The sequence below is a fragment of the Dermacentor andersoni genome, chromosome 1 (genome assembly GCF_023375885.2).
Source record: "Dermacentor andersoni chromosome 1, qqDerAnde1_hic_scaffold, whole genome shotgun sequence".
Classification (NCBI taxonomy): Eukaryota; Metazoa; Arthropoda; class Arachnida; order Ixodida; family Ixodidae; genus Dermacentor; species Dermacentor andersoni.
Genome location: NC_092814.1, coordinates 39,780,596 through 39,803,027, shown reverse-complemented (window position 1 = coordinate 39,803,027; position 22,432 = coordinate 39,780,596). Strand labels below are relative to the sequence as shown.

General features: G+C 43.4%; 3 protein-coding genes across 5 annotated transcripts in view; 2 read left to right on the top strand and 1 right to left on the bottom strand.

Moving 5' to 3' along the window:
* Positions 1 to 372: 372 nt before the first annotated feature.
* On the top strand, positions 373 to 3,179 carry Marcal1 (SWI/SNF-related matrix-associated actin-dependent regulator of chromatin subfamily A-like protein 1). The gene has a single exon (XM_050193044.3). The coding sequence runs from the start codon at positions 1,066 to 1,068 to the stop codon at positions 3,109 to 3,111; it is 2,046 nt and encodes a 681-aa protein (XP_050049001.1). The 5' UTR covers positions 373 to 1,065; the 3' UTR covers positions 3,112 to 3,179.
* A 14,161-nt stretch (positions 3,180 to 17,340) lies between these two features.
* Positions 17,341 to 18,237, bottom strand: LOC126545291 (uncharacterized). Its single transcript, XM_050193093.3, has one exon. The coding sequence runs from the start codon at positions 17,986 to 17,988 to the stop codon at positions 17,362 to 17,364; it is 627 nt and encodes a 208-aa protein (XP_050049050.1). The 5' UTR covers positions 17,989 to 18,237; the 3' UTR covers positions 17,341 to 17,361.
* Positions 18,238 to 18,499: 262 nt separating this feature from the next.
* The window catches only part of LOC126545273 (26S proteasome non-ATPase regulatory subunit 4-like), a 38,948-nt gene continuing 35,015 nt past the window's right edge, over positions 18,500 to 22,432 (top strand). For 2 of the 3 annotated variants that reach the window (XM_055061350.2, XM_050193064.3), the window contains exons 1-6: positions 18,500 to 18,627; positions 18,810 to 18,950; positions 19,032 to 19,143; positions 21,654 to 21,740; positions 21,817 to 21,885; positions 21,961 to 22,022. In XM_055061350.2, coding sequence (XP_054917325.1) covers positions 18,602 to 18,627; positions 18,810 to 18,950; positions 19,032 to 19,143; positions 21,654 to 21,740; positions 21,817 to 21,885; positions 21,961 to 22,022 — 497 coding nt within the window. In that variant the 5' untranslated portion in view covers positions 18,500 to 18,601. Of the gene's footprint in view, positions 19,700 to 21,653; positions 21,741 to 21,816; positions 21,886 to 21,960; positions 22,023 to 22,432 lie in introns of all 3 variants that reach the window. The other variant, XM_050193065.3, reaches the window with a different exon arrangement.

The window sequence follows — 22,432 nt, the reverse complement described above, 5'->3', positions numbered from 1 at the left end:
TCCATTGGGATTTGGATCTTTTTGGGGACGTCCACTGGACTTTTTCTCTTGTGGGATGTCCCGCCGTGTAAAGTCCAAGTGCGATTAATATTCTATCGCGTCCTGCGGCACCGTATGCTGTAAGTGCGCAAAGTGAGGGAAAGGGTGAAAGAGCGCGTGTGTCTAGCCCGGCCGCGCATGTTGCGCTTGAGCGGGACTGCGCGCACCCTATTAGAGAGTAGTTTAGGGGACGCAAGCGGCTTGCGTATGCAAGAACTAGTGGTGACGGTACTGCGCAAACGCTGACGTAGGGGTCTGCGCATGCGCAGTACCGTCGCCCCTAGTTCTTTCGTACGCAAGCCGCTTGCGTCCCCTAAACTAAACCACCGCAGTCACTGAGGTAATCTGCGGCGGACACCAAAGCTTAGCGAGCGGAAGTGGCTGGTGGCTTCGTGCACGCTGTGCTCTCGCGCGCCTAGTTTTGAAGGTCGCGTAATCGCAAGTTTCAGAGACACATTGAAGCTAGAGGCCGCACGAAGCGTTCGGTCGCCGCTGCTGCCGTTTTTCATCTCGCCAGCGTTGTGACGGCGAGTGTCCGCGGTCTTTCATGTTTGCCTGTGCGCGCTAAGCGAATGTTTACTGCATTTTATGCAGCCACTAAATTGCAGCTACTACTCCTACTTGGCATAGTTTAATAATTTGCTATCACATTGCTTTGCACTTCGGGCGAAACTGCAACCTTTTTTTTGCTGTTTTATTCTGTTTTCTTTTCTTTTTTTTTTTTTTTTCTTCTTCATGCGCGGTCGCGTCGAAACCGAAACCATTTGTTCCGAAGGCCAAGCCACAGACATGCCATAGAGAAAGCCAAACTGATGGCTGCTTCGGCCAGCATGTAGGCTGTATCCTGTGCCTGTAGTACCTGTGCGAAAGTCTTACGATTTGTTTGAACTTTAACAGCTTGATCCTCTTGAACGTTTTTTTGCTACGCCTCGTCATGAAGGTTGAATCACGTTAAGTCGCGGCAAATGTACCACGTTTCTGCGACAGTGGTCTGAGGTGAGCGGTGCAAGCCAGACTGAAGCAAGAATGAGTGGGATTCTAACAGATGCGCAGAAAAAGTTGATTGAAGAAAACCGACAGAAAGCACTTGCCCGCCGAGCAGAAAGACAGAAAGCTGCGTCAGCGTGTGTCACACCAAATCATACCTCGCCGTGTCCTCCAATATGCTCCGCACTACTGGAAGTAAAGAAATGCGTTCAGAATGCGCCGCTCTCTTTCTACGGACCAACCAGCTCTAATGCGGCAAGCTTACTCGAAAAAAGCATTCCGTTGCAACGGAGCCAGAATGCGAGACGTGGTCAAGACGTGTCGCGTAGTGCAGTTCAAGCAGCGTTCGGCGCACCATCGACAAAGCCGGTGACGGGTGCGTGTGTCATGATGTCAGGCGATCGGTTTCGAGTGGAAGCGCCGTACCACCAACAAATGATTGAAATATTTCGCACCATGCCTTCGAGAATGTACGATGCCGAGAAGAAACGTTGGAGCTTTCATCTCACTTGCCACAATGCTTTAATGGAGAAACTTAAGTGCTTGAGGCCCGATGTTCTGGTTGCCGAGATTCCTAGACACATCATAAGGGCATTCTCAGGAACTCCTGAGAATTATGAGGTTAGTCTGACCGGCCTTGACTGCAAGCTCGAACAAGCGCTTCTACCGTTTCAGAAAGAAGGTGTCTGCACCGCTGTGCGTCGCAAAGGCCGCATCTTGATCGCCGACGACATGGGGCTTGGCAAAACTATCCAGGGCATTGCGATAGCTGCCTACTACAGAGAGGAATGGCCGGTGCTTGTGGTTACGCCATCCTCGGTGCGGTTTACTTGGAAGGAGGCTTTTCTACGTTGGATGCCCTCGCTGAGCCAAGATCAAGTAACAGTGTTGGTAACTGGTAGTGATGATGTTTCACCGCTTCACCAAGTAATCATCACCAGCTATGACCTCCTGACGAAGAAGACTGAAGACCTCTGTGACAAGTTTAAGGTTGTCATTCTGGATGAGAGCCACTTCATCAAGAATTCAAAGACTGCACGGACAAAAGCCTGCCAGAAGGCCATTTCCAAAGCCACCAGAGTAGTTCTTCTCACAGGCACACCAGCGCTGTCAAGGCCAATCGAACTGTACACACAGATATGTGCTGTGCAGCCAAAAAGTTTGCCTGGCATGCAGGAATTTGGCATCCGATATTGTAATGGCCAGAAAAACCAGTGGGGCTGGGACTTCTCTGGCTCATCCAACATGCATGAGCTGCAGCTCTTCCTTGAAAAAACAGTGATGATACGTAGGCTTAAGGCTGATGTTCTGTCACAGTTGCCAGCCAAGCAAAGGCAAGTTGTGTTGCTTGACCCCTCGCATGTGAAGACAACAGATAAAGTGTTGCAGCACATGGCTCGTGAAATGCACAACACTAAACTCAAGGTCATGGAAAAAAGGGGCATTCTGCTGACCTATTTTCGCGAAACTGGCATTCATAAGATCAAGGCAGTATGCAAGTACATTGAGGATTTGGTGGAAGGTGATCAGAAGTTCCTCTGTTTTGCACACCACCAGGTAGTCTTAGACAGCATCTGTGACCTGCTAACCAGGAAGAACTGCAGTCATATACGCATTGATGGCAAGACATCATCTGAGTTGCGCAAGCAACTATGTGACAAGTTCCAGTACAATGACATGTGCAAAGTTGCTGTGTTGAGCATCACTGCTGCAAATGCTGGCATAACACTGAGCTCTGCAAGCTTGGTCATCTTTGCAGAACTGTTTTGGAATCCAGGCATACTCACTCAGGCAGAGGACAGGGTGCATCGAATAGGGCAGCAGAACTGTGTTGTTATTCAGTACCTTGTGGCAAAGGGAACTGCTGATGACTATATCTGGCCACTTGTGTGCAACAAGCTAGACACTCTGGGAAAAGCAGGACTGAGCAAGGACAGCTTTTATGATGTAGATTTAAAGATATCTGCTGACCAAAAGCAACCAACCTTGGAAGATTTTTTTAGTGAGGACGAGTTGTGGTCTGATATTATTGATGAAGACGGCAGTGGTGATTGCAAGCATGCAAAAAGAACAAAGCTTCAGTAGTATACCAATTGTTTTATATGTACTTTTTTTGCGCCTTAATAAATAAACAATCATGTTGCATAATATCATATATTGTGGATCTCGCAGTGGGACTAGTGTGCTACACAAAGTGACAGATGTGGCCGTCCAGTATTTGAAAAAAAAATGCACCCCAATAACTTTATTGTGTGACCAGCTTTGCATCACTGTTATGTAAAATTGAGCAGAAGAGATTCTTTATTGCTGCGCCACTACTGATTCTTAAATTCTTGATGTGATTTCAAGTTTGCCTAAAACGTATAAACTTGTGCACACAACATAAATACTTGGAATATAAGTGGCCACAGATATGTTTAGATTTTCAGTTATCCCATGTAAAGTGCTAATTTCATGTATTTTTTAGAAAGGATGCTATCTTGGAAAGTTCACTGGCCAAGTTTCGTCACACTGGCATAATTCTGTGTCACTTTTCTCAGTATTGAAGTCAAGTTAACAATACTACCTAGCCTTTCAGGCAAGCTGCATGTTTGCAGGCAAATGAGCATATTACAAGTAAAAACAGCAGACGAATATGTTGACGCTTCACTGTTTGCCACTTCAAACAACACTCATTGCACAGTAACTTTTCTAAACTTGGCCACGTCTATTAATTGTCAAAGTATTTTTTACCTGTACGTGGGAGTGTGATAGCACTACCGCTGGCATCAATCTCTGTACCTAGTCTGCGCATAAAGAGATCTCTTTGTAGAATTATTGGTAGATATCTTAATATGAAAAAAAAATCGAGGTAGCTTGTATCTAAAATAACCATTAAAAGTAGAATAGGTGCCATCGTTCACATGGGGAAGAAAAAATTCTTAATAGGAAAAAAGAGAATTGTGAATTTTGTGTATCTGCTCAGAAATGCACATTTTCGTTACTTGTTTGAGATGCTCAACTGCGCTGAGGCTGTCAGTACAGATGTGGGCTTCGTTACTGTCAACTGGGTGCAGGCACATGGTAATGACTACGACAACATTGTGGACCGCATTGCTCACTCTTTCTCAACGCCCATCGCTCCTCTTTGCCTTCCCTGTTTTCATTGCTGGAAAATCCATCCTCTGGCGTGACACACGAGCCCTCTCCCCACCACATGTCTGCTCCCTTCCCCACAATCTTTCTCGGGTGGAGAAAGTCCCTCTCCCGGAACTTTGGGCCGGGGCGGCCCTTACACCAGCCATCACTTGTGCTTGGGGTCAACTGTAGGAAGACATGGTCCAGTGTCCGCAATGCTCCGCTCCTGCATCTGCAGCAGATGCTCGCCGTCTATTTTGGATGTGCCCTGGGACAAAGACAATTTGCAAAATGGTACTTAAAGGTGTGAAATTGAACACTGATCAAGCTGAAGACTAAGAGATGGATCATGGACAACACATATTATAAGTCACTATTGCAGCATCTCTATGAAATGGGCCTGCATGCTTCGTTCTATTCTGACTTAATGCCGCATGGCAAACCAAGCAAGCGGAAGAAAAGGGGGAACATAGCGAACAGCAAACAAAACAAACGCTGATAGTGATTGGCAAAAATACAAAGGTGCAGTATTGCTTAGACAGCATTTAAAGAGGACGAAGACCATTTCTCTGAATATATGTGGCCTAGCTTATTAAAAACTAACCCTACAAAACTTAGGCAGGCAAGTGATCATTCCTAAGAACAAACAGTTCCAAAAGGCATGGTTGATGTCTTTAATAAATGGTTTTCTGAAAACTTTGCTAATTTATCACCTCTTCAGGTTGTTCCTGAGGGAACTAATTAAGCTATTCACCACCCAAGTGTACCGGCTGATAACTGTAAGCGTACAAGGCATACATAGCTCACACTATTGAGTGGCTGCCACTTTAATCAAGCCCCACTCCCGACTGCGTTCACACTAAACTTCTGAAAAGGACAGTGCATGTTTCAGCCATTTTACTGTCACTCATCTTTCCGCAGTCCTTGGACAGTGGGTGCATCCCTGATTATAGGAACATTGTGAATGTCATTCCCACATTCTAATCCAGCAGTAGGACGAGTCCTCCATGCGATATCGCTGACCCCTATTTGCAGCAAACTGCGTGAACACATCCTTTTTTTCGCAAATTATGGCTCATTTAAATATAAATTTACTTTAGTACAGTCAGCGTCACTTAAGGAACAAAAATCTTGTCAAATAACTGAACTGTTTACTAACCTTCATGACTTGTTAGTTGAGCTAAATACATGAGCTTAAATACAGACGCAATATTCATTAATCTTAAAAAAGCTTTCGATCATGTTGCACATAACCTACTAAGAAATTCGATAACGTAGAAACTAACACAAGCTATTGAACTGCATAATTCCTGACTAATTACTGCCAACAAGTTGTCACTAAAAAACACACATCTGGAAGCACGCATGTAATCTTGGGAGGACGCCAGTTCTGGTTCTAATTTATCTTAATATGATGAATAACATATTAGGTTCTAAAATGATACTTTTTTCTGACGACTGCGTCATTTACAGGTGGATACTCCTGAGGACGTAGCTCGCTAACTAGCAGACTTAATGCAAATAAATGAGTGGTGTCAGGTCTGGCACATCAAGATTAACATAGAAAAAACATAGGGTACGAGTTATGACATTTTCTACACTGACTGATACTTCTTTAAATGTTTACACAATTAATACAGTTGTGTAGCGAATGCAATGTTTCAATTACCTAGGCATTTAACTACAGACCAACTTGGCATACACAGCCATGCATGCGGAAGCGACTGCCGTCATCAGCAAGCAGGCTATCGGTAATTTCGTCCACAGTGGAATTTCCGAACAGGCGTACTGTGTCCTCACACGGCGCCCCCTAAGCAGCTGGAAAGCCCTCATGTGGGCCCCCGCTAATGTGGCTATGCCCGGCAATGCGTCAGCTCACTGTTTGGCTCGAGATCTCGTGTGCCGAGCCTCGTCTGCAGATGCGGATGGCATGAACAAGGAGGAGAGACACGAGGAACCCTGCGAGACTTATCACAAAATAGCCCATAGGCATCGCTTGAGGTGTCGCATGCCCCCACAACCGGCCAAGCAACTCGATGAAACGCAAGTGGTTACGTTTAGGTGACTCCAGACAAACACATACCCACACCCGAAGTATATTAACAAAACCACAGGGGGCAAGGATAGCGACCTCTGTAGGCTCTGTTCACAAACAGGGGCACTCGTACACATAATGTGGGAATGCACCTCGCTCCCGTTTTCTCATCCCCCGGTCAGCAGCAAGACTGACTAGACTGCCTGGCTCAGGTCTGGGGACGTCGACTGACAGCTTGAAATGGTGGACTGGGCGGAGAAGGCCAAGCAGGCCCAGGGCCTTACTTGAGCCTGATCCCTCAGCCACCTCCCCCTTGCCCCTTTCAATAAAGTTTACCACCACCAGATAGAATACATAACAAACAGGTGAAACTAGGTCTAATCAAGTGCCGTTTGTATCCTGCCAACCCAGTAGTGAAGCTTTACACTTACACATCTCTCATCAGGTCTCCATTAAAAAAATTCGGTGCCCTTCAACTCTGTGAAGTAGGATGACCAGCGAAGCTGTGAATGTGGGCCCCTTAATGTGGAACTGCACCTCCGCCGCGGGTCATCCCGGTATTGCACTAGCTTCGGGAGCGGCCCACGTATGAGCAATGCTTAACGCAAGCTCCACCTCTGCCGGGGTTCAGCCCGGCATTGCACTATGTTCGGGACTGGCCCACATATGAAAGAGTTTTGAGTGGTCGCCGGGCACGGCCGGAACTCAAGCTTAAACAGCACCGCTGTTAACATGCCTCGATAATCTGGCATTCAAGTACCATGTTCACACTTAGTACAATCCATAGATGAGTGGAAGGCTTTATGCTTTTATTTAGATTTGTATAACATATCTTCGCCTTCCACCCATTTTACCCACGTACAATTTGATTGCCTTATTGGCCTTGCATATTATAATACTCTATGTGCAGTAGACTTACGGTAACTTCTCCAGGCTTGGAGTGGTGCCTGACATCGGCTAAAACGCTGAGAACCGAGATGTGGAATTAGCCACAAGAAAAGTGCAAACTCAGTACACTGTAGTAATGGGCGACTTCAATGCAAAAGTGGGGATAAAGCAGGCTGGTGAACAAGCAATTGGCTTGTTCACCAATAAGCTACAAATAATGAGCACCTTCTTCAGAAAGCGCAGCAACAGTAAGTGGACCTGGAAAAGCCTTAATGGTGAAACAAGGAATGAAATAGATGTTATGCTTTCTGCTGATCCTGGCATAGTGCAGGATGTAGAAGTGATAGGTAGGGTAAAGTGGGCTAGGATTCACCTCAATTTGGAGAAAGAGCAAAATTGGTCAAGAAGAAACAGGCCAACCTAGACGCAGTAAGGATAAAAGCGGACCAATTCAGGCTGCTACTTGCGAACAAATATGCAGCCTTAGAACAGCGAGATGTAGATGACATAGAGGTAATGAATGAAACAGTAACTAGGCTGACTTCAGAAGCAGCAATCAAAGTGGGAGACAACGGACCAAGGGAACCAGTAGGTAAGCGCTCTCAAGCAACGAAGGACCTACCAAAAAAACAACAAAGAATAAAACAGTCCAACTCTAGAGATCAGACAATATTTGCGGAATTGTCAAAACTGATCAACAACGAGAAAATAAAGGATATTCAAAATTATAACGTGAGAAAGACCGAGGAAGCAGAAATAAATGGACGCAGCATAACATCAGTGAGAAAAAAACTTGGCATAGGACAAGTCAAGATGTACGCACTAAAAGATAAGCAGGGTAATACCATCAGCAATTTCGAAGCTACAGTAAAAGCAGCGGAAGAATTCTATATACTGACCTGTATAATATCCAGAGTAGCCACGATACCTCCATTGAAAGTAGTAATGAACAGGTTACAGAGGCTCCTTCTACAACTAGCAATGAAGTTAGAAAGGCTTTAGAATACATGAAATGAGGAAAGGTGGCAGGAGATTATGGAATAACAGTCAATTTAATCAAAGATGGAGGAGCCGTCATGCTTGAAAAGCTTTTGGCCCTTTATAGAAAATGGCTCACGACTTCAAGGGTCCCAGGGAACTGGAAGAATGCCAGCATTATACTAATCCACAAAAAGGGAGACATTAAAGAATTGAAAAATTATAGGCCCGTTGGCTTACTTCCAGTATTATATAAAATATTCACTGAGATAATTTCCAATAGAATAAGGGCAACACTTGACTTCAGTCAACCAAGGGAACAGGCTGGCTTCAGGAAGGGATACTGTACAATGGTTCACATCCATGTGATCAATTAGTTAATCAAGAAATCTGCAGAGTACAATCAACCTCTCTACATGGCTTTCACAGATTACGAAAAGGCATTTGATTCAGTAGAGATACCAGCAGTCATAGAGGCACTATGTAATCAAGGAGTAGAGGAGGCTTACATAAATATCTTGGAAGATATCTACAAAGATTCCACAGCTACCCTAATTCTCCACAAGAAAAGTAGGAAGATACCTATAAAGAAAGGAGTCAGATCAACAAGGAGACACAATCTCTCCAATGTTATTCACTGTGTGCTTGGAAGAAGTATTGAAGCTGTTAAATTGGGATGGCTTAGAGGCAAGGATCAATGGGGAATACCTCGGCAACCTTTGGTTTGTAGATGACATTGTCCTGTTCAGCAGCACTGCGGACGAGTCACAACAAATGATTGAGGACGTTAACAGAGTTGTGTAAGAGTGGAGTTGAAGATTAATATGCGGAAAACAAAGATAATAATCAATAGCGTGGCAAGGGAACAGGAGTTCAGTATCACCAGTCAGCCTCTAGAGTATGCGAAGGAATACGTTTACCTAGGACAATTTCTCACATGGGACCCTAATAATGAATGACTGAATAAACTTTATTGAAACCAGCAAGAGGTGGTGGCTGGGCCTAGGCCTCCCATGTGGGGACATCAAGGTGTTGCCTCTTCGCCACCTCGCAGGCTTGCTGGGTCGCCCAGAGTTGGTCATCAAAGTTGGAGCTACGCAGGGCAGCGTGCCATCTCGACGAGAGGGTCGTGGGGTCAGTGTCGGGGTATTGTTGTGCACAGTCCCAAAGAATGTGTGGAAGTGTGGCTGGCTGTGTCTTGCAGATATGGCACGTGGGATTGGGGTAAATGTCTGGGTAGATCTTGTTGTAACATTGTGACAAGGGGTAAGTATTGGTTTGTAGCAGGCGGAAAGTTGTAGCCTGCGCTCGGGATAGTTTGTTGTGTGGGCCGGGGAAGGTTCTACGCTCTAAGTAGAAGGACTTCACAAGGTCATTGTAGCGTGTCAGGCGATCCCTACCGGTGGGGGCAGCCTCCTCGTCTCCTGCGCCGTTAACCCCCCTCCACCCCCTCCCTCCCTCCTCGCGCTAGGGAGTGGGTAACCTCGTTGAGGTTGGGGAGGTGCAGGTGGACGGTGCCTACATGAGCTGGGAACCAGACGAATGTAACCTGATGGTCGGTTGAGCAGGGTGCTTGTTGCAAGATGCATAAGGCTTGGTGTGAAATACGGCCGTTTTGATATAGTTGATAACGGCGGAGCGGGAGTCAGAGACGATGGTATGGCATGTTAGGTCTAGTGTGGCTATAGCGCGATGGCCACTTCAGCTTCCTCAGCGCATGGGGTTACTAGGCTGATAGCATGGTGGAGAGAGCCTTCATGCATGGTGACGGCTGCAAAGTGGGTACCAAGGGGATATTCGGCGGCGTCGACGAAACTCACATCGTCGTGGCGAGCAAGGGATTTGGTGAGAGCCGTGGCACATGCTGTGCGGCATGCGCGGTTGTATTCGGGGTGCATGTTTCTGGGGATAGGGTCGGCATGAATCCATGGCTCGTATGGTGGAGGGGATCTGGTGTTTATGGCCGTGTTGATTGTGGTAGGTGATACCGAGCGAGGTGGGGATATGGCGGCCTGTCGCTGTGGGAGTGAGTCTCTCCAGCTGAGAGCGGCGTTGGTCTTCGATGAGCTCGTCCAGTATAGTTGAAGGAGGAGGTCAGTGCTGGTGCAACCGGGGAGACCCTAATCATGAGAAGGAAATTTACAGAAGAATAAAATTGGGTTGGAATGCATACGTACGGCAGACATACTCAGATCCTTACTGGAAGCTTACCATTATCACTAAAAGAAAAGGTGTACAATCAATTCATTCTACCGGTGGTGCTAACATGGGGCAGAAACTTGGTCAAAGAAGCTCGAAAACAAGTTAAGAGGAAGCTTTAGCTCGGGCCCAGCTTCGACGCGGCAAATTCAAATACATGCAAAATGCAGAAACGCTTTTCTGAGATGACCCCAGGACTGATTTTATTGAAATTTGTTGCATTTGAGAGAGAAAGTTAAATTCTAGTGACTGTTGGAACCGGAATTTCGATTTAGGGCCTGAACTTTGTTAAAAGATTTTTTTTTTTAATTGTGGAAGTCCGAAAAAAATAGAAGCACGAAGTTTACAATTTAATAGCTCTGTATCAAGAACAGATATCGCGGTTCTGATCATTCAAAGCAGACAAATTCGATGTCACTTTATATCTTGCATGAATTTGTCACGTTGCGTACAAGGGTTCTGCAAAAGCTGTATTTCCATATTACTGAATTTGTTTAGATTCATGTGTAACATATCAATTTTGTCCGCTTTAGATGTACTATCGAGATGCAATTCACAACATTGTGATATCATTTTTCATTGCTGAGTTACACTGCTTTAAACTCGATAAATTCGTTTTCTGAAAATTAGCGATTTTTGCCAATATTTAATAAAAAATTGACGACCTAAATTAAAAATTCCAAATGAACAGTCACTAGATCTTAAGTTTTCCTTTTAAATGCAACAAACCTTGTCAAATTTGGTGCAGTACGTGCATGGTTGCCGAAAGAAACGAATTCTCCTTTTACATGTATTTAGATAGGAGCACCCGAGCTAAAGCTTCCTCTTAAGGACCGCACAAAGAGCGATGGAAGAAAGAATGATAGGCGTAATGTTAAGAGACAGGAAGAGAGCGGTGTGGGTCAGAGAACAAATGGGCATAGCCGATATTCTAATCGACATTAAGAGAAAGAAATGGAGCTGGGCAGGTCATGTAATGCGTACGTTAGATAACCAGTAGACCGTCAGGGTTACAGTACCAAGAGAAAGGAGGTCCCGATCGATACAGTCATCGGCTATGGGACCTCCTTCTGTACGTTATTGTTCTTTATAACCTTATAATCTATTATGAATAAATCAATTTCAATTTCAAACGCAGTTGAGGATTTCAAGTTAATTCAATTTTTCGGTTGATTCAATCCCTGCCAAAGGTTCCGACCAGCGCCCATGCATTTATATGGTCCAAAACTTTTGTTATTTCGATCCTGAAATTGGCCTTCACCAGATATTTTGAACATGACCAGTCAGCATGCACGCTAGTGTGTGCCTCAGCGGAGAATTGGGAACAGTGAATGCATTGAACGAACGTCATCTGTCAAAAACACCTATTTTCGGCCTGCCCTAGAAAGAGTTCACAATTTCTGATTACAGTATTTACCCGGATTACGGTATTCCAACGCCAGCCTTTATTTTTGTTTTTCGATGTGGGCCACAAAGCGATCGGACACGACGCCAAAACCGCCTTCACAGTGTTTGTATGCACATAACGTGAAAGTATTGGGGCGAGGCTGACTTTGGAAAACCGGCTGTTGCTGTGCAACACATATTAGACCCTCGCCCATTTTTCTTGCTAAGAAATTGGGTGCGCGCTTGATTTCTATTTTGTTTAGGAGCTTTAATATAATTTATACGTTAGTTTTCTACTTCGTACACTTGGAAAGTGGGCGCGCATTTGATTCGGGGCATGTTAGAATCGAGAAAATACTGCCAGATCAGCAGTGTGTTTTAGTGCTTTTTTTCCTGCATCTTGTTCAATTCAACCCGCCGGATAATTAGATTTACTTCGTCGGTCACATCAGGGTTTAATTGAGTGAAGTTGACTGTATTTAGAAGTTACAATTAACTGGATTCAAATCACTGTTCGTTCATATTCTTTCTTTTTTTTCTTTCTTAGAATTATATAGCTTTCTCTTGTTGCACATGCTTTACTCGTGTATAACAATTTGAATGTCTCATTGGCCTTTCCTTATACTACTAGCTGTATTTACCATTTACGAAATTCAAATCTCTGTTTTCTTATTGTTGCAATCTTCTTTTTCTTTTGTTCATGTGTTTCTGCCTATTACACAATGCAAGCACAATAAATTTTTGTAGAGGGCTTATATAGGTGTTGTAAGACTAGTATAAAATGCTAATTTGTCTTCAAAAAGGATGTGACGCATGTTATACAAAATTGCACTAATGTTCCAGCATACTTCAGGCCTACAAAAAAAATATCCAGCCAGTAAATATTAATTTAGTGAGAAACACTACTTGTGCAGGAAAGCACAACAGAAAAACCAATTGATAGGAAAGTACAAGTGTCAGTCTTGTATAGGGGAGTGCAAACATTAGACACTTCCAATATTCTCCCATTCGATTCATTCGTTGAATTGAATCATTACAATTTGCAAATGGCAAAAATCTTTTTTAGCTTTCTAATACTTCACATTGCCAGACATGCATGAATGAACATGAAACTGAAGCAACAATGAAGCAAATTTCATCCCTGCCACAGTGGACATAAAAAACAAGTTGCACAGAATGTTCTGTCAACCAAGGAGCCAGATGCTTCCAGCTAAACCACAATCATTCGCACTCACATTTCGCTCTGACAAGATATTCATGCAGTAGGCAATTTTTTGTGCTATTGATATTGTATCTTTCTGTAAATCTTAATATGCATGCTCAATTGGAACAATATATAACATTGTAGTAGCACCATCTGGAGCAAGCATTCCAACTCTGCCATTGCTGAAGTCAACGTGCACTTCCATTTTATAAACAGGTGGGCAGTACCTTACAGCCACCCCGACTACATGAAGCAGCACTCATGTACCCCCCAAATGCCTTCACTTTTAAATAAGTTCGGAGATGAAAATAGTGACGTCACTGCCTTTACCAGGGGCCAAATGTGCAGCATTTTGTGAACATGCATTAGCCATAATTTTTTCTGTGTGTTCAGGGAGAAAAAAACACCTTGTTGTTTTATTTAGAACATGTCTACGTATTGTTTATTCTCACAGTAATGTGAAGATTGTGAGCACTACCCAGCAATGTGTATCTTATATTTCATATTATGAACACGCATGGCCATAATTATATCTCCTATACAGTCATGAAAAGAAAACATCTTGTTCTTTTATTTAGGATGTGTGTGTGTATTGTTTCTTTGTTATTCTTGCATTATATGAAGATTGTGCACACTACTCTGGAATTTGTGTTTCATATTTTGCAAATTTGATGTAACTAGTACTTTTTCTGTGACCATGTATTTGTAAATTGTGTGAACATTAGCAACTTTATTTACATCTTATATAACAAAAAGCTGTTGCGCACATTAAAGGGCCTTCAGGCAGACTCAAGCTATCTTGTATAGCTTCTCGCATGGAGGACCCCCAACTGTTGTTAGAAAATAAAGATATTCTATTCTCAAAGGTATATGTAGATGCTAAAGACTGCCTTTCAAACCTTTATTCTAGAATTACATGATCACACAGGCTCTGAAGGATCCTGCTTATTTGTTTATAATGCTTGATTCAAGTTCTTTTTATATACAACATACTTCATAATGGGCAGTGTGCTGACAGGAACTAGCTCATTTAACGAGTACTGGAACATCAACATTGTTTTATAATAATGGTGAAAAAAGCTTCTCTTTATTTAAAAACTGTTTGAAAGATATTCAATAAGATTTGCTTTTGGTACTATTTGATTCGTATTCAATCAGTCTCAAAAATTACTATTTGCACACCCCTGAACTTTTGTAATAAAACCTTGTTAATACACACCTGCTTAATAAGTAACTCCTGTTTAAATGTAGCCACGATGAATCCCCTGCCCTGTTGCCATTGACCCTAATGTATTGGCTGATGGCTTAAGCCGTAGTTGCTTAACGCATGCCAAACAGTTAGTGCATAGTATTCACTTAATGTTTTGGTGCGTACAAGCGTGGAATCGATTAAATGTCATGCGCGCAGGCCATGGATAGGCAAAATTGCGGCACACTGGCCTATTCAGGACTGCACTCGCCACTGATAGTGATGTCAAAACATAGTAGCCATGATGTGTTTCTTGCTTCTATCGGTTCTAGCGCTTCCGCAGTGTCGTCATGGATGATGGCCCTTCAATATGCAACGCATCTAGTATGTCGACCGTCATGAGGGCATTCGCAGAGAAGTGGGGCCTGATGGAGAAACTGGCTCGCGGCCTTGCCGAGTTTGAGGATGCCATCGTCCATGGAAGCAAGTGAAAATCACAGTTTTGCTGCTTGCTCACAAATAAAACTTGTCTGCATGTGTGTTTGAGTGAGAATTAACATGTTTTTTTTGGCCGGTAAGTCTATAGCCACTTATCTGCCATTGTCGGTTAATCAGTATATCGCTTAGTGCGCACCTGATCCATGTTCCCCGCCAAATGCATATTAACGAGGTTTTACTGTAACACGGATCCTGGTGACATGAATTATTTGTAGTGACTTGCAGAGATGTCAATTGTACATGCTTCTCTTATAAGTGACGTGCCACTGGAAGGGATCACAGTGATGTAGAAAGTCCTATACAGGACAAGGTGCATGCTACAAATGATAAGAGAATGCATTTTGATGATATTTGATGTTTTATGGCGCAAGGGCCAGTATGGCCAAAGAGCGCCATGTCCGTGGCAATGAGTTCGCAGTGTAATTATGAGTTCTATGGAGTTCGTGTGACGTGGCTGTAGAGGGGCCTTAAAAATGGTCGCGCTAAAGTGCATAAAATCTGTATAATAAGATTATGGCGATGACTTAAGACGTGTACTATGAACATTAAGACGCATTTAAAAAGAATGATATGATGTCTAAAAATATATCAGGTTATATAAGATATGCTAGAGCACTACTGCCTCCTTAGAGCCCTTGAAACACAAGGGCCTGGAGGCATGTGCTATTCAAAACAATTATCGCAGCGGCATCCTCTGGAGCGAGGATGCTCTACGAATTTAATGGGCTTATAACGTGTAGAACTACATCCTTTAAGAAGTCGAGGACTGCCTTGGTGTTAAAAAGCGGTTCCTTACCAAGAAACATAGCCGGGTGTAGAGGGATGTAATAAAGGTATGCAAGCGGAAAATGTTTCTTTCTTTCAGGTTCGGCTTTCTGACACTCCAAGAGGACATGGAGGACGGTCAGCCTCTCACCGCATCTGCCACAGGTTGGAAGTTCACTTCCAGTAAGCAGATAACTATGGGTGCCAAATGTGCGTCCTATTCTGAGGTGACAGAATAGGACATCTGTTCGCCGAGATTTTGTTGGGGAAGGACCAAAAACCTAATTGGGGCTTTATAACGTGCAGTTTATTATTTGTTTCTGCGTTCCACATGCGCTGCCAGTGTTGTCGCAGTTTCCTTCTTAACAAAGGCCTCAGATCTGTGACAGGGACAGCAGCCGTAGGAAAAGTGGTTAGTGATGTGAGTGATGTGGCCATTTTGTCAGCTAACACATTACCCTCGATGCCCCTATGGCCAGGCACCCAGCATATTACTACGTGTCTATGTGATAGATAAATATTGCATAAGAGCGAGTAGAGTTCAATGAAAACAGGATTTGTATGCTTTTGTAAAGAGTTCAGCGCTTTTACAAGGCTTAACGAGTCTGTAAATACTATTGCTCTGTCCAGTTTTAATTTATTTATATGTTTTACTGCAGACAGTACGGCATAGGTTTCTGCAGTGAAGATGCTCGTTAAGGGGTTCAATACATCAGATTTAGAAAAAGAGGGACCAACAGCAGCATAAGATACACCAGAATGTGATTTTGATGCATCTGTGTAGAATTCGGAACAGCAGTATTAAGAGAATGCATTTTCTACATATGCAAGATGTGTCTGAGGTTAGAATTCTGGCAAAAAAAAAAAAGAATGTGCTGGCCTTGGGAGATTTATAAACTCAAATTTAGGCATGCATCAGCATACCTAACCAGTGAAACTTAGTGACCCGCCGTGGTTTCTCAGTGGCTATGGTGTTGGGCTGCTGAGCACAAGGTCGCGGGATCGAATCCCGGCCATGGCCGCCACATTTCGATGGGGGCGATATGCGAAAACACCCATGTACTTAGATTTAGGTGCACGTTAAAGAACCCCAGGGGGTCGAAATTTCCGGAGTCCTTTACTACGGCGTGCATTATAATTAGAAAGTGATTTTGGCACTTAAAACCCCATAATTTATTTATTTTATAGTGAAACTTAGCATTTGTAAAATTTTGCCTGTACAACACCAATATGGGGGCGGGCAGGAACAGCATGCATTTTTTTCTTTTTTTTTTTCAAAGATTGCCCTGAGCACACACCTTTTGTTTAGGATATATACCCACTTAACTACAGATGATTTACTATTAAACACATCATTCAAGCAAAGTTGGAATAGCGCAAAACTAAGAGCAGCAGACTATTTTCAGACTGCGGTAGCCTTTTCAGCGACTTTGCTGTCACTGATCTCGCCTGCTTCAGGAACTTGTCTGAATAAGCTTGCGCCTAGCAGATACCTCTCTGGTGTCCTAGCTTTCACTATCGGAAGACTTCCGAGGGGATGGTCGAAGACCAAAGAGCAACACTTTTTCTTGAATAGAATTTATTTTTAGTAAAACTTGACAGAACACTCGTAAACTCGTAGAATGAGCCCGTATTTGCAAATTTTATGAAAAGCTCAGGAGTAGGCAGGTATGCAACAACGTGTACATATACATTCTGCCTATCTCTTCTTCACAATTGCATTCCCTGCAGGCACATTTGGTGTGCTTGAGCATCATGTGTGCAATGTTCCTGCTAAACAGCTTAAATATCACAGTGGAATATGTGTGGTGTGGCCCGTATGTTTTGAAGAGGTTCTATGTATGTGCGCTGGTGCGACAGCTTAAATTTGCACTGGTAAGCAGTATGCTTAGCAAATTGCCAAAGGGGGCATTCGCTATAAAGTCACTTAACGCTGTTACGTACCGGCCTCTATCTCATTTTCTCCTTTTTTAACAGCGAAGAGACATAGACAACAAGTAGAGCTGAAAGCTATGCATCCACAACAAAGATCATTGAACTGCAGGATGGAAGTACTGCTGTTTGCGAAACATTTATTCAAGACACTAGTTTGTGTAACATTTGTTCGTACTGCTTCACGATACCCTGATTCATAAACAACAGTCTTCCACTCGGCATGTAAAGCTCCACGATGGCGCGCAAGAGTCCAATTTTAGCATTTAGTTCCGCTGGTGTCAAAAATATTATGTGCGCTGACACACTTTGAATGATCAACTTTAAGCAGTATTCAGCAAGACCGACGTTTTCGGTTTCGTCGCATATAGCCACAAAACAGCAATCGCCGAACGAGTGCCACACTACAATGCTGTCACCTACATCGACGTCGCTGAAGAAAAACTGTCCTTTGCGTTCCGTCAAGTGCATCGTGACGTCGCTGGATGAGCTCGAAACTTCGGGCGGCGTGTTTTTCATGTCTTCTACCGCGCTCTGATGTAGGCGTTTCAGGAGATCGGATCTAGTCTTTTGCTCCTCGTTCATTTCGCTGGGCCCTCGAGCCGAGCCTAAATCGTTGGCGTCGCCACTGATAGTCGCACACTGCGCGTCGCCGAATTGTGGCCTCTCGTTCCAACCGTAGAATGTCGAGTAAATAATTCCCGACGTTTTCTCCGATACTGACGCAATAAAAAACGCCAGAACCATGTTCCAAGTCGAACGTTTGTGCATATACGGTTAGCGAAAGGGGCGTTTCTCACGCGGTATCACTGCAGCTGCGAGATAACTTCCACTGCAGGCTTCTAGTACACTGTACTTCCACTATGGTGCACTCTGCCACCGAAATATTAGTAAGTTGCACACATCGAAAAAAGCAGTGGTTAGATTGCTTATGTCAAATGCAGCGATGTTCAAAGCACTATCACAGGACATCTGGCACTATGAAGTTTGCAGCGACTACGATCATGCCATGACCATGCCATCATATCGTCACCGCAGCGGCCACGGCTGCCGCTGAAATGCCACTATTTCTTTTTTTTAGATTGTCTGCCTAAAACATTATTATTATAAGAATGTGGTAAGTTGTTATCAAATTCAAACGAACCAATCGTATCTCTCTATTTTTTTTTCTTCGCTATGCAGAGATTGGAACCACAACTGATATGCAGAGTGCAGACGATATTTTGGTGCCCACGACTACCGCTCTGCCTATTGGCGCCCCAGTCAACACTTCGTCCGCGTGCGAGATGGTTCCAATTTCGAACGCGCAAGCTGCGTCTCTTTCGTAGCGAAGGTGCCAGTTAGTCATTCGTAACGCCAGGTTGAAATATCAATTGCTGGTAAAATGGTTCTCGAAAGTACAGTTGTTTGGTGAGTATTCGGAGAGGTGATCTTGTCTAATGGTGACGTGAGAATCATCAAGTTTCTGATGATAGGAAACTCCGAAACTGATTTAATTTTCTCGGGTAATCAATTATTTCGTGCCGCAATATTAAGCGTATTTTTTTTTATGTTGACGTAAATGTAGTGAACCTTCTTTTATTATTTTGCAGTGTGGACAACAGCGAATATATGAGGAATGGTGACTTTCTACCGTCGCGCTTGCACGCACAGCAAGATGCAGTAAAAGTCGTCTGCCACTCAAAGATGCGATCCCACCCAGAAAATAACATTGCCCTGATGACAATGTCAAGGTGCGTGTGCGTGCCCATATTTCCGAATAGTATTGCCTGTCTTTGATTTGTTTATTTTACTTTTTTTTTTCGTCTGCACAGTCCTGAAGTTTTGGCGTCCCTCACCACTGATGTCGGACGCGTTCTGTACCGGCTTACACAAATCCAGCTGAAAGGAGACGTAAATTTCGTGGCCACTCTCCGCGTCGCTCACGTACGTTTTTTTTTTTCTCTCTCTCTCTATTGCATCACGATGCCGTTGAATTGTCATTACTCGATTAGTACACCGGGTTTGACAAGCATGTGTTGCGTTCCTTAGACAAGTACTGCGTTCCTTAAATAGCAGTCAACGCTGTGGAGGCTAGAGAGACTCCTTGCAGTGGCTTCGTTCGCACTTGGATATAGTTCGATGTTTCTTGACCGCAATTGCGCGCAACAGTTGTTTATATAGGCTCAGTATTGAATGAAACTAGTTTTAATCCTTACAAACAAACATACTATAGTTTGCAGCTGCTAATGTGTTGTTTTAGATCATTTTTATTTTTGTTGTTCTTTTCGGGCATTTAGCGAGGAGCCTCGGCGAACGCTGTTGGCGCACAGCGCAGCATGGAGGGAACGCGCGGAGTGATAACTCTTCTTGACCGAACTTCTTGCGTGACTTCACAGCATTGACTGCTATGTACGAAACGGAGTATAGAATGGGGACACGTCATTTAAGTGACGCATCAGCAAGCGTTCAACTGACAGAGTGTTATCGGCGAGGGCATAGAGTACGTTTCCTACAATAATTGTATGAAACTCTTTATGTGCGAAGGCACTCGAGGTGCCTGAAGCATTAATTATATCGCGCTGGTAGGCCGATAAACATACGTGAATGATCACAATTAGGTGACCATCGGCAAACCACACGAATAAACAGCTCGCGAGTTTTGCTTTTTCGGTAACAAAATCCCCTTTGTCATGGCGGTTTTGTTATCCCCAGTGGAAGTCAATTGTAATACATGTGCATAGTGAGCAGTGTTGTTTAAATAACACAGCTCACCATGCACATATTGTAATACAGTTCTTTTGGAACGATCCCTCAATCCTTATCAATTAATTTTTTTTATTAATTGAAAGATGGGATGAACTAAAGTTTGGCATTATGATTTCACTTAACAGTGATGCATTGTGAATTGCCCCTTTAGGCACCATTAACAACAAGCAGTTGCAGAATACCAGCCGCATAGTATTGCAGAAAACGTAATGGCAACAGATCAGATCTTTCAGATGAAGCCTGACTGATCAATTTCAGATCAGTCAGGCTTCATCTAGCTGTGCATAGCTGTTCAGCCTGAGGAACTTGCTGCTAATGCCAAACTGTTTTAGCATGTGACAAGCACTTGTCAATTAAAAGCCAGTTGTTGGCACATTAATGAATGGTGATGTTCTACTTGTTTCAAATATGTGCTTCTATGATCAGTGGTGATATCCATGCCAGTCTTGCCTTGGAGGTGTCCTTCTCCTGAGGCTTAATTTTGTGCCTGGTTTGAGAATGCATGGAGAGAACAAATATATAACAACATTTTCTATGGTGAAACAGGGGTGGAAAAGCAAGTGGTTGAGATGCACATTTCAGAGTGCTTCCTGGGCGACATTTTCGGGGCAAGACTGGCAGAAATCAGTAGCATGGACCACAACTCCCTCATTCCGAGTAACTTTGTCAGTCTATAGCGCTTGTACTCTTGCCTTGTTGCAGTGGCTGTGAGGCTAATATTGTAGGAATTGTGGATCTGGAAGTGTTGGTCGAAAGAGGTACTTACCTGTAGAGTCAGTTGGCCACTTCGAAGCAGCTCTTGGAATTTGGCATTAAATGATGCATTTTGTCTTGTAACAGAGCAATCAGATATATGGTGTGCATTTTTGCACATGGATTAACACTGATTGGTGACAACTAATAATACTTCTTTGTCAAAGATAAAAGTGTTTTATTTGATGAAGATGGAAAGTGCAGCTCCAGTGTTACATGGAATATTAAGTTCAAGCTGCATTGAACAAGGTGGGCAGGTTTCTGTTACGAGTATACAGGGTGTTCCACGTTGCTGGACAGGACCAAGGCAATGTTGTTTGCCGTCGCTTGGAGCAAGTCGGACTATTTCTTTTTTTGCCTAATGACATAATTAGTTATAATTAATTAACTTCTAAAATATTATAATCAGAACAAAAGTGTCAATCAGTATATTGTAGACCCTCATGAAAAATTCCTGATCCATCTTTCTGTTGCTCTATAAGTGCTACATAAAAGCTTTTTCTAAGCGTGAAAGGAGCCCTCAAAATCATGCGAAAAGTGTTTTGCAGGCTTCCTTTAACACTTGGAAAAAGCTTTTATGTCACACATATTGAGCAACAGAAAGATTGATCAGGAATTTTTCAGGATGGCCTACAATTTTCTGACTGACAATTTAGCTCGGATTATAATATTTGTGAATTAATTAATGTTAATTAATGTAGTTAGGAAAAAAAAAAGTAGTCGGACTTGCTCCAAGCAGTGGCAAACAACATTACCTTGGTTCTGTCGAGCTACGTGGCACTCGCATATTTTTTGAAGTTTTGGCACAAGTTACGTGGGGCACCCTGTACATGTGTTAACATAAAATCCTAAATAAGCGCTGTGTCACAAGAGCATACAGCATTTATCTTCAGAGTGCTTTGTAAGACATGTCTGAACCTACTATTTATTTGCAGCTTATGCTCAAGCATCGTGAAAACAAGAGCCACAAAATGCGTATGGTAATTTTTGTTGGCAGCCCGGTTGTCACCACCACAGGAGAGGTTTGTATACATGATAATTTCTGTCTAAGGATGAAGCCTGCCTGACAAACATAATTCTCTTTTCTTTTTTCTTCAGCTTGGTTTGCTTGCCAGACGCTTGAAGAGAGAGAAAGTCAATGTTGACATTGTAAACTTTGGGGAATATGTGAGTTATGCAGTTGACACTATTGTGAAGTAATGTGATCAGCATTGCAGTAAAATTCCCTTTCATTCCATTCAGGCTGCAAACATGGGAAAACTGTCGAATTTCATCAGCATCCTCAATGGAGATGGTACTGGCAGGTATGTTCATTGCCGTGGAAAATTCAGACTTTGTGGGACAAAGCAATTCCTCTGCTCTTGTTTCAAGCACAGCTTATGCTAAAACATTAAGGAAAATATATCAGCATACATGCTTTGGCATGCGCAATTAAACTGAATTAAGACGGCAAGCTGGGCGAGTTGGTGATTGAACATGTTCCTATGTTCCTGCGCTCGTGTTGTGTACTTCCTCTCGTCCTTCGTCCGGGTTGCGCTGCCCACACATAGGAACACTTAAACTGGTTATCTGTCTCATTGTAATGTTTGAGGTTAACAGTAATGCAGTAGGATCGTGTAGCTTACCTAAAGCTCTCGGACCGTCGCCAGAGATAGTGAAAAGCGGGAAATGCAGACGTATTTCTTTTTTTTGTCAAATCCGCGTCGAATGCAAA